The following is a 12,132-nucleotide window of genomic DNA, read 5'->3' as shown; positions in this document are numbered from 1 at the left end:
GGTCATTGTCCTGCTGCATCAGCAGCTTCTCCTCAGCTTCAGCAGGTGGACAGACACCCTGACATGATCCTGGAAGAGACCTTGATAAACAGGTCCAGAGGCAGCAGAGACCCAGATCATGACGCTCCCTCCACCCTGCTTCACCTGTGGGAGGATGTTTTCATGTTGGTGTGCAGAGATCTGTTTATGTTGCAGTTTTATGCTTTAAATCATTTAAATCATTTTTCCCTCATCAGTCTACACTCAATCCTCCACAATGACAAAGTGAAAACAGAGTTTAAAAACTGACATATCACATTGACACAAATATTCAGACACGTTGCTATGATACCCAGTTTCCTCCATTCTCTTGATCATCTCTGAGATGTTGGGGTCCACCTGTGGTAAACTCAGCTAAGGCTAAGGAGCTTATATTTTCTCCTGTGTCCATTTGTCAGTAGGAATACTCAAAAAGTTCTGAACTGATTTGATGCAGGGATGAGACCTGGACCAGAGAAGAACCAATTAAAGTTTGGGGCAGATTTGAATTTTTTTCTCTGAAGTCTGGTGTATGTTGTTAAATATTAGCCTTGGTGGAGGTCTGCAGTCTTGAAGTTCTTAAATGGAAAACGTTTGGAGCAATTACAAACATCAAAGCTGGCCACCCAGCCAGACTGAGGAATCAGAGATGAGAGGAGACCAAGACCCTGATGGTCTCTCTGAGCTCCAGAGATCCTGTGTGGAGAAACTTCCAGAAGAACAACCATCACTGCAGCTCTCCACTGATCTGGGTTTCATGTCAGAGAGTCTAGATAGAACCTCTCCTCAGTGACAGTTTGTAAAGAAGCAGCTAAAGGACTGAGAGAAACCAGATTCTCTGGTCTGATGAGACCAGGACTGAACTGTTTGGTCTCAGTTCTCAGATTCAGGTCTGGAGGAAACCAGGTACTGTTCCGCAGCTGAACAACACCATCCCAACCCTGAGGCATGGTGGAGGCAGCATCAGGCTATGGGGGGACAGGGAGACTGGTCACTGACAACCTGGTCCAGAGCTCAGGACCTCGGACTGAAGGTTCACACAGCCAAGACACCACAGGAGAGGCTTAGAGACAAATCTGTGAATGTCCCCCAGTGGACCAGACAAAGTCCTGACCTGAAACCAATCCAGCATTTGACCTGAGACCTGAAAACATCTGTCCACCAACCTGTCAGAGTCTGAGATCTGCAGAGAAGAACGGAGCAAATCCACAAATCCAGATGTTCAAAGACAGTGACGTCAGACCCAAGAAGACTAGAGTCTGTAGTCACTGACCAAGCTGCTTCAAGGAAAGTGTCCGAATACTTATGTCACTCTGATATTTCACTTTCTTCTTTTGAATACATCAGCAAAATTCTCTAAAGTTCTGTGTTCACTTTGTCATTATGGTGTTTTATCATGTGGAGATTGATGAGGGAAAAAAAATGTAACATAACAAAATGTGAACAAGTGAAGGGGTCTGAAAACTTTCTGAATGCTTCAACAACCCACTGCTATTCTATGGCAGCTTTACAGAGAATATTGCTTTAATAATGTTGGCCGTGTTGTTGTGCTCTGGGTCTTCAACCTAACATGGTGTCACCAACAGCCCCGTTAAGGACAAAGATGAGATGTGAGGCATTCAGAGGAAGTTTGACATAAATGATTGAAATCAATAAATATATCCAAACTGATCAAAACAACACAGAACAAAATTATAAGTGGAATCTTTTAATTTGAAATTCTTTCCAGTGTTTACACTCTAATACTTTTTTGATTTGAAATCAGTCCTGAATTCAAACAAGACTAAATATAAACAAGAGTAAATATTGAGCCAGAGAGATTGAGGAAATGATGTAAAGTACCACTCTGAACAGACACAGTATTGAGAGGGCAGCTTGGATCAATAACTTTCACATTAGCACACGTGTCAGCTATGACAAGAAACTGGACATTTGTACAGAAACAGTGAATTTTGGAAAAGCACACTAGTTTTTAACTGTTCTGCTGTTTGAATTATTCTATTTTAAGAGATTCAAGGTTTAAATAAAGGTTGAGTGAATACTGTCCATGCATCATAACATGCTCTACAAAGTCTCTCTCCAGCGGCTGGTTCAGGTGACAGATGAAGGCACATGAAGTATTACGACAATGTCAGAGACGTGTCGATGTGACATCAAACTACAGGAGGACGACGCTGTAGAGGAACCCTCTCTTTCTCTGGGGTTTAAGTGCACAAACACGAAATAAAGTGACAACACACTGGTTCAGTACAGTAACACTGACTTTACAAGTCAAACTCAAAGGTAGGACACACGTGGAGCATTTATTATACTTGGATCTTTTTCAAATCATAATGTTTCTTTATCAGGAACTCGTTAGGAATCATGTTGATTAACATATGTGACTCAGGAGACTGCTGCCTGTTGCTGTGACAGGAAGCAGTGGAGTGACAGTGGAATGCGGATGAAGTGCGCTGAGGGGTGGGGATCGGGGTGGGGGTGGTTGCAGCTGGGCGCTGAGGTCGGGCCGCTGTGCTGACCTCAGTAGGCGTGGTCTGCCACAAACAGAGACTCCTGAGCTGCCGCTCCCTTGTCTCCAGAGGACACGTACTTCCCCACAGCTGCCTGGCTGTTGTTCTGTGGACAAACACCAAGACAAGCTGAGCTCAGGTTTTCATTATATTTGTCAGAAGTTCAACATCAACATTGTCATGATTTTATATAACTTGTGTGGAACCGAATAACGGACTGAAAAACCATTTACATGAGCTACTTTTGTATTTAAGTATTTCAATTTTCTGCTTCTTTATACTTGTACTCTGCTGCTCAGAGGAAAATACTGAAGTTACTTTGCAGATAAAGATTATACATCAGATTATATAAGATTATACAAAGAAAATTTATTATGTTAACACAATGTGAAAAGGTATTTAAAGTAGTTCTGACACACCGGGCCCTTTAATAAGATCAAGCAAATGTGCAGCAGCAACCTTAAGGTTCTTATCATATCAGTCAACACTTTGCTTTAGTGCTGCATGTAACTAAACAAATGTGACATTAATCAAATGAGTTCAAGGTAAAAGCCAGCTTCCTGAAGCAGCTGGTCTTTTGTTATTGGGCTGAAATACTGAGATGATAAAAGAGCTAAAGCTATAGCTACGTGCTACACCTGCTGTAGTTCACGGTTCAGTTTTCCCTCCAGATATGAAAAAAAAATTCAAGATCAAAAATGAGCTGTGATCTGTAACATGAACACTTGTGTAACTCTGTGTAACCCTGACCAGACCTGTGTGGTCTGACACTGTTTCCACATTCATGTTATTCCCTGCTTTCACCAGATACTCTGTCTTTTTCCTTTCTGGTAAACATCATCTACCGTCTGTCCATCTCTCTCCTCCTCCTCCTCCTCCCTCCTTACCAGGGCTCTCTTGATGTACTCCTCCTGACAGGCCTTGCCATTCTCCTTCTTGCCCCCCCAGGCTTTCAGTGCTGAGGCCTGCAGGGCCCGGCCGTAGGAGAAGGTGAGGGCCCAGGGCCGGTGCAGGGGACACTGGTTGATTGCGTTCAGGTTGAGGGTGGCCTCCTCTTCACTCTGACCACCGGACAGAAAGGTCACACCTGTAGGTGGAAATAACATGTACCTGTTATAACTGTGTGTGTGTGTTTATATATATATATATATATATATATATATATACATATACATATACATATACATATATATGCCCATCCATCTCACCTGGCACAGCCGGGGGTACGGTGCGCCGCAGGGCAGTGACAGTTGCCATGGCAATCTCTTGAGGCTTGTACTTTTTGGGGCAGGAGTGTCCAGCGGTCACCATGTTGGGTTTGAGCAGCGTGCCCTCCAGATAGACATGGTGGTCAGACAGAGCCTTGTAGACAGCGGCCAGCACCTGAGAGCGAGGGACACTTATCTTCATCTAGTCTCAATGACACTTCATAGACACTCAAAGACTCTGCTGCGCTGAGGGAGCACTGCTGTGGGTTTGTAAAGTCACTATGTGTAAGAACTGAACCTCCAGGAACTACTGCTGAGATTAAAGGTTCATTCACATAAATGGTTGTGTTACTGGACCTAGGATATTGCATTTATGTATATTCCCAAGCGGCCAGTGTGGCTAAAAGCAGACAGCTGACAGTGTTGGTCAGTCGGTGCACCACTCTGGTCCAGACTGAAACACCTCAACAACTGCAGGATAGATGAACACAAAAGTTACAGACATTCACCATCCCTAGAGGATGAATCCTACTGACTCTAGTGATCTCACCCTTACAGAGAACCATGAGTTTCACATGTGGAATTTAACACGTGAAAACATGTGTGAACGTGTGAAGCCCATGTTAATTACCATGTGAAACCTCTGGGATTACATACATGTATGTTTGTTTGTTTGCATGTTTGTCACTCACATTACTGCACTTGTTGAAAATGTTATTTGCTGCAGCATGTGGTACCATGTGACACGTGATCAAATGTAGGAAACGTGGAAAACATGGGAAAACCCTGGGAGATCCATGTGGTTCTCCCAGGGCAGCTGTACTTTGTGTTTAGCAGTACTGCTTAAAATCAACATAGGCTACTGTCAGTTTGAGCATGTTAGCATGTCGATATTAGCATTTAGCTCTGGCACTGCTGTGCTAATGCCAAAGAGTCACTTGCATGGCTGTAGACTCTTAATCATGTTGTTCTGAAGTGGAGGTCTGTGACGTGAGGGGCAGCGTGACCTGAGTGTTGTGTCAACAGTAGGAGAAGAAGATGTACAGTGACGTCAACGGCTGAGGTACAAAATGTGCATGACACAGGCAGCGGGACACGTACCATTGTACAGGGCTGAACAATATGCAAAAAAAATCATATTGTAATTGTGATACGAGTCATGATGTCAGATGTAAAGGTCATCATTTGATTTTCTCTGTATCAAACAAACATCTGGAGAATATGATTTTTCAGCTGGGTGTCTCTTGCAATTTGGATATTGCACTTGGCCATATTGTGATTTCAATAATATTTTATCCTGACAGTAGTTGAGAATATAACCCAGGCCAAAAGATATTTTTGAAGAATGGAATCTAAACTAAAACAGCAGAGAATGATTCTGATATTACCCTGATACTAAATTGGTGCACAGAAAGAGGACAATGAACACTCTTGTTGGATGAGTTTCTTTAGTGAAGCAGGTCTAGACATGCCAAACAATAACATCCAGAGCTTCCTGACAAATGTTTTTCTTTTCACATATGTTCTTATGCTGCTTTGACAGCTGTTTTAATGCTGTTTCGACATATACATCGATGAAGCAGCAGATATACGACTATCATGGTCCTCAAAACAACTAAGAAATTAAAGTGAAACTATGCACAAGTTCTCACATGTCTAGGTGCAGGCAGTGTGCAGGCAGCGGTGAATGAGATGGTGCAACAATCTTTTTTTTTTTTACCAAATTCCTGCACAGATTTGTTTGTCTGCATTTGTTTGTTAGAGTCACATTAGTATCCTCTCTGTCGTATTAGACGTGGACCACAATGACAGGCTGTTGTTATTCTCAGGATCAGCTTCACTCACCTTCTCAGTCACATACTGGCAGCGCTGCAGGTCATGGTCACCGTCTGGGAGAATCTCAGGCTCCACAATAGGCACGATGCCGTGCTGGGGGGAGGGCAGTGAGGGAGAATGTTAAGTGATGGGTGGGAGAGAACACAGCGACCAGCGTCATGACAACAGACAGGAGCACTTCCTCTCCTGAGGTTGTGACTTGTGTACCAACAGTTAGATGGAAGAGAAGAAGATGGGCCAACAGTGCAGTGAGTGTTGTAACAGCTGTTTGTGTTACATCACTGCACTGAGGAAGCAGGCTGAATGCGAGTTGTATATGAGTGTGTGTGTGTGTGTGTGTGTGTGTGTGTGTGTGTGTATGTGTGTGTGTACGTGTGTGTGTCTAACCATCTGGCAGATGCTGGCGTAGCGGGCCAGCACGTTGGCGTTCTCAATGATGGCCAGCTGGGAGGGAGTGGTGGGGGTGATCTTCAACACGCAGCGCCACTTGGCAAAATCAGCACCATCCTTCTTGTACTGAGCACAGCGCTCATAGAGCCCGTCCAGACCTGACAGAGACAGAGACAGAGACAGAGACAGAGACAGAGACAGACAGCAGATGTAAGACATGAGATAAGCTGTGGACATTTATGAGACAGGAAGCAGGAAGAGGAGGCTGAGAGGTCTCTGCTGGGGGAGCACTGTCACAGAGATGTTTCCTACTTAAACACAAACAGACACCTGCAGTCTCACTATAGAGAAAACAACATGAGGTTATTGGAAAGCTGTGGAAAAATCAGCTAATCAGGATGCGCCTGTCCTGTGGGCAAAACCTTTAATTAAAGCTGCAGTATGTAACTGTTTTCTAGTATTTCTTTATGTTGAAATATGATCCAAAACATATCTGAGAGTGGAGAGGTGCTATCAGAGGCTTCTGTGATCCAGACTAACTGAAAAGCCTGGCAGCAGTACAGAGATATTTGCCCTTTTAACCAATCAGAGAAGGCCAAAGTCAGGTGGTGGGAGCTTTAAAACAGCTGTCAATCAATAGGTGAATGCGCTTCTGGTCTACTACTCCTCTCACACTGAGGCTTTAAGTAGGTATTATCTGCTGGCAGGTGATTGGATGAAACATCTGTCCATCATATGGTGTAGTAGGAGAGCGCAGAAGAGGAAACACAACAACAAACCGCAGTCTGAGGAGCTTTGAAAGCTAGTTAGCTTATCGGGAGAAGATTCGTGTCGTCTTCATAAAGATATGATAAAGACAGAAAGACATGTCAGGATAACAAAGCTCGTTATCCTGAGACAAGATATTATCAGGAGAAAATGATTTTGAGTGAACCTCATACACTAAGTCACAGTAATACGCCTCCTTAGCAGCAATCCTTAGTAACTTGTTAGCTGACGAGGAGGACTGATGTGAAAATGATCTATGAAAAGACACATCAATTCGTCATCCTGACATTTTCACTTTACAGCACTACAAGATTCCATCTGCATCTGATCTCTGATTGTAAGTAATTATAATGAGAAAACAAGCTTTGTTATCTGGAGATAACGGGACAATTATCCCGTTCTGTCAGGATAAGAAGCTCTGTTATCTTGAGATAATGGGATAAAAAAACAGTGATTGGTCCAAATCACTGTGGATCAGCCATGAGCAAATAGCTTTGAGCTTGAAAATGTGTTGATTCTGTTTTTCTGTGTCCACTGTGAATATGTAGCATCCTCCACTATCATCCTGATGACAGCAAATCCAATCAGTAATCAATACCCTTTTCTATGTTCACCTCTGTACCTTGAGTGGTCGTCTCTCCGTTGGTGCCAGCGAGGGGAACCACGCCCTTGTCCACCTTGATGCCCACCACCATGCCCTTCTCTTTGACCAGCTGGGGGAAGAGCTTGCCGTTGTCCGTCTTCTGGTAGAGCGTCTCGTGGAAGAAGATGACGCCGCCGATGCAGGGGTTGACCCGCTCGTCGGCGGTGAAGAGGAGCTGGCGGTAAAGGCGCCTGTTCTCCTCCGTGTTCTCTGCGTTGATGCTCTGGAAGCGCTTGGCCATGCTGCCTGGAGACAGGACATGGGAAGAAGACTTTAAATGGAAACGCCACTTTAGAAACTTGAGTTCAAAGGATGTGAGCATTTACCAGCCAGGGCAGGTCTAAGTGTGTTTGGGGCGTAAACGATGTAGGGACTAGATACCTCCACCAAATCTTTCCTGTTTTCTTCTGACTTTTCTAATCGCAGGTTATTTCTATCGGCTGTGATTAGTTCAACCACAGAGAGATGTTGTAGTCTGAGACTCATTCTTTTAAATACTTAAAAAGAAGTAAACCTCTTCAGTATTTCATGAGAAAAAGCTTCTTCTCCTCTTCTACCTGTTAATCATCTGGAAAGCTCTCAGATTAATCATGCAACTCCTTGGCAGGTCCTGAGAACAGGTTGGGAATAATTAACAATAAAATAATAATAACAATAACAATAGTAATAATAATAATAATAATAATAAATCAAATCAAAATCACATCACATAAATTAATAATTAAAATATTGTGCCAGAGAAGTTGGGAGTTTCTGAATGGATACCAAGCATCAACCTCCAGAGCTGCAACCCAGCACTTAAGAACCAAAAGCTGCAGTTCCTCTAATGACCACTAGAGTCAGGCTCCAACAGTGAGTCAATCCCCATAGACTCCCATGTTAAAATGTCCAACTTTACAGCAGAAATAAACATGTTGATTTCTGTGGATGGATTACCTAGTTGTCATTAGAGGAAGTGCAGGTTCAGACACTCAGACTAGTGTCATGGCTGGATCTTTGTTCAAAGTCCAAAAATTCTCATCCACATCAACACACTGACATTATTAAAGCTCACTGTAGTCATTTGTGTTGCATAGCTGAAGAGGATGTGTCAATCAAACGTGACATCTCAAAATGTTGTAATGATCACAGACATGGCTACACACACACAAACACACACACATTGTGAAACCTTCAAACTGTCAGTTCAGAGTTCTTCTTAAAGTAGTGTTATCATTTTCTTTAGTGTTTCTGTTATTTTGTCCTCCACTGATGAACAAATGTTTATTCTACCAACATTTGAGCCCAGGAATATGACTCATATAGATATTTGAGGGTTTAAATAAATACAAAACTATATATTGGTCAAAAATCTTTTTTTTCATAAACACATGACCTAAAGAAATACGTTTGATAATGGTGCAGCAGATAACTGTATATTTCAGGAGAAATCTTTCAAATGTGGATGCAAGTATTAAACTTGGCACAAATCCTCCACGTTAGCCACTCAAAAATTCAAGATGGCCACCATTTCCAAGATGGCTGGTATTTGTGAATTGTGAATTTGATATCCTTATAATCAAAAACGTAGGATTCAATAGCAAACTCATTGAAATCTGTCCAATGGATAAAACTCTGTGGTTAAATATGTTTTCCCTATCCTGGAAATGGCAGCGATCTTGAAAAATGCTGCCCTTTAGAAATTTCAATGAAATGAAAATTTTCAAATTAATGGTCTCAGGAGGATAAAATGCCAATTTTGATTCTTGTATCCACATTTGAGAGATTATTACAGTTATTTGCTGCACTATAAGGACACCTTAAAACTGTACGTGACTAAAGTGTAGTGAGTGGGACATTTTACAGTGTCAATATGAACCTGCCAGAGTCACTCACACTTTACGTTTCTGCAAACGTTTCTGTGTTACGGTTTCTTTCTGTGTCGATACTGATTTATACTTTTGTACGTCTTTGATGAGTTAAACTAATCCAATGATATCGGCCCTGCTGATGTGCATGATAGTGCGTCCAAAAATGGAGGGCAGAATACATTTGTATGTGCTTTTATATTTCTAGCAGAACACTTTAAATTTAAAATGAATTCTAGTATCTTCAGCTCTACACATCCAGCACACAGATGCTGTAGATATTCTGTTTCTACTGAGTTACTGAACTGGACTGTGGTTGATCATGGTGGTTAACAGGATGAGTGTGATCCTAGTACAGGCCATTCATCAGCACCTCCTCCCTCTCTGCAGGTCACACAGTGTGTCTGCCGTACCTGTGGATTCATCAGCTGCCAGGATGCCTTTCCCAGGCGCCACGATCCTCTGAGCGATGTCACTGAGCTCCTTCTTCTGCTCAGCACTCAGGAAGGGATACGCATGAGTCATATTGACTGTGATGGAGACAAGAGAGGAAAGAAAACACTTATTCTTGAGTAACTCCATATATTGGTCTGACAGACACAGAAGAAGATGTCTCCACTATATATTCCACATCTGAAAAGGAAAAGTCAGGAGAGACCACACAACTCTTTGTAACTGCTTAGAGCTTTTAAACTTTTATTTTTTTCATTTCAACTTTATTGGATAGAGTAGTGTAGAAACAGACAGGAAAGAGAGAAAGAGAGAAAGAGAGAGAGAGAGAGCGAGAGAGAGAGAGAGACAGAGACAGAGGTATGATATGAAACAAAGTGAAATACAGATGTTGCAGCTGTGTGGTTTACCTGTAACTATTTAACTATCAGGACGTCCCAGATTTAAAGTGTCTATACATCGATCAGCCACAACATTAATATATATGTGTGTAATACATATATAATATGTACTGTATGTAATGCACATATATATATATATGATACTTTTATATATTTGATACTTTTACATTAGTGTTGTTTTAGTGTCAGGACTTTGGCTTGTAATGAAGTAGTTTCACATCGTGGTTCTTGACATTTAATCAGAGGAAACCATCAGAGTTCTGAAAAACCCCTTAAAGTCATTTACAGAAGTCCTGTTCACTCGCCAAGGACCCGAGACCTTCACCAGCAGCCCTGGAGGAATCCACGGACCGCTTTCACAAGAAATGAATGCGTCATGACTCGCGAGGAGTAACTTTACTTTACTTCTGACTTTACTTCTTACTTCTGACCACTTTACTGTGGAGCACTCCTGTCCGCAGTTTTACTGATGGACTTTTAGAGAAAGTTACTGACTTTTCAACAACTGCTTCTACTTGAAATTATAATAGAGTAACATCCGCGTTAGGCTATTAGAAAGCGGCTCTCATGACTGCACTTCCGCGTCCTTGTCAAGCCATCTGAACGACTTTGAGTTCTACTGGGAGTTCCCAATGACCACCAGGACCCAGAGGAACTTCAGCACAAACAGATTCCGTTTTATTAGACCACAGTAGGTCTGTTCACTCCAATAATAACATCAATATCAAAGCAGCAACATAAATACTGGATAGATACAATAAGTAACGTGACAGGCTGGACTAATAAACTCTATAAGAGATGAACAGGAGTGAAGCTTCCTCTCCTCAGCTCCTGTTTTAAACTCTGGATTCATCAATAAATGAAACTCACCAGGATGTTGCTCCGCAGTCACAGAAGAAAGCACACAGATGCAGGAAGCTGCTGTTGTAACAGAACAGAGATGGAGACGGAGAGAAGGACGAACAGGGCAGCGGCAGAGGGGCGTGGTCACGGCGGGCGTCCTCCAATCAGAACGCAGTGTTCATCTGGCTGACGCAAGGTTTCCTTCAGTAGGAGGATGTCTGGTTGTGTCGTCGGGCTTTGACGGGCTGGACGATGATGCTGGTAAGAGGGTAAAATTTACCCTCTTCCTTGTCTTACAGGTAACCGGTGAAAATCCTGCCAAACAGCTCTGAGCAGGTCTTCTAGTTCCGTCTTAAGTCTCCTAGAGATCCTTATCAAATTTAATCTGTCTGTAACTGTGAGTTATTTGCATGTATATTAATTGCAGTATGAGTTAATGGATTAAAAGTGTCAGTAGAAGTGGAAGCACTGAAAGGAAGTGAAGTGCAGTTAAAGAGCTGAGAGTACTTTAGTCTGGAAACCAGACCAATCAATGAGGTCATGTTTATTCACTCTCACAGATGGGTCTGAAGCGCAGTCTGAGGCTGAAACGTGAAGCCAACACTGAACTACCAAAACCTGCAGTTCCTCTAATGACCATTAGAGTCTGGCACCAACAGTGAGTCAGTCCCCATAGACTCCCATGTTAAAATGTCCAACTTTACAGCAGAAATGAACATGTTTACAGCCTGGTACAAAAACAGTTTTGGTCTCTAGAGCTAATTTCCTCCTTCATGACAACTGTTTGAGCAGCTAACTCTGAACTTCTTGATGTCATGGAGGCACCTCCTGCTCAGACAGATTTCTATCTGTCCTGAGACACGTCAGACCAATCACAGCTATTTACCTAAAAAGGGGTGGGTTTGATACGATGACTGACAGAGGAGCATTTTCCTTAACAACCAGGATGGTGTGGAGAGGTCTGTTGAATCCACTGTTGTGGCAGTATTAAACAAAGTGGATGGAATATTTTCTCTAAGATGAGAACAAATGACTGCAAGTAAAGAGCAGACATTTTGTTACTCTGATTGCTAAAAACAAACTAATTTTTTGTCTGTGACTGTTGAGGTAACCCAAAACAAACAGGGAGGTTCCAGACCTGTTTGTTAATGCAAACAGATCTGGTGATGCCAGGCTAGAAAGCAAAGGAAAGTGTAATCGCTGAAAACATTTGACATT

General features: G+C 42.5%; 1 protein-coding gene across 1 annotated transcript; it reads right to left on the bottom strand.

Moving 5' to 3' along the window:
* Positions 1-1,710: 1,710 nt before the first annotated feature.
* Positions 1,711-11,050, bottom strand: LOC111236258 (fructose-bisphosphate aldolase A-like). The gene is made up of 8 exons (XM_022764928.1): positions 10,942-11,050; positions 9,634-9,750; positions 7,353-7,619; positions 5,960-6,120; positions 5,582-5,665; positions 3,737-3,911; positions 3,416-3,615; positions 1,711-2,634 (listed from the first exon to the last, which is right to left on the bottom strand). The coding sequence occupies exons 2-8, from the start codon at positions 9,743-9,745 to the stop codon at positions 2,539-2,541; spliced, it is 1,095 nt and encodes a 364-aa protein (XP_022620649.1). The 5' UTR covers positions 9,746-9,750; positions 10,942-11,050; the 3' UTR covers positions 1,711-2,538.
* Positions 11,051-12,132: the final 1,082 nt, after the last annotated feature.

Source organism: Seriola dumerili, unplaced genomic scaffold (genome assembly GCF_002260705.1).
Source record: "Seriola dumerili isolate Sdu_G_001 unplaced genomic scaffold, Sdu_1.0 BDQW01000609.1, whole genome shotgun sequence".
In the NCBI taxonomy this organism is placed as follows: domain Eukaryota; kingdom Metazoa; phylum Chordata; class Actinopteri; order Carangiformes; family Carangidae; genus Seriola; species Seriola dumerili.
This window is presented reverse-complemented; position numbering and strand designations above follow the sequence as displayed.

What these genes read in the sequence shown, in the direction of transcription:
- LOC111236258 (XM_022764928.1), bottom strand. Translation starts at nt 9,745, where the DNA reads ATGACTCATGCGTATCCCTTCCTGAGTGCTGAGCAGAAGAAGGAGCTC. An exon ending in CGGAGAGACGACCACTCAAG is followed by an intron (nt 6,121 to 7,352) that starts GTACAGAGGTGA and finishes TGTCTCTGTCAG; the next exon opens with GTCTGGACGGGCTCTATGAG. An exon ending in AGTACATCAAGAGAGCCCTG is followed by an intron (nt 2,635 to 3,415) that starts GTAAGGAGGGAG and finishes GTTTGTCCACAG; the next exon opens with AACAACAGCCAGGCAGCTGT.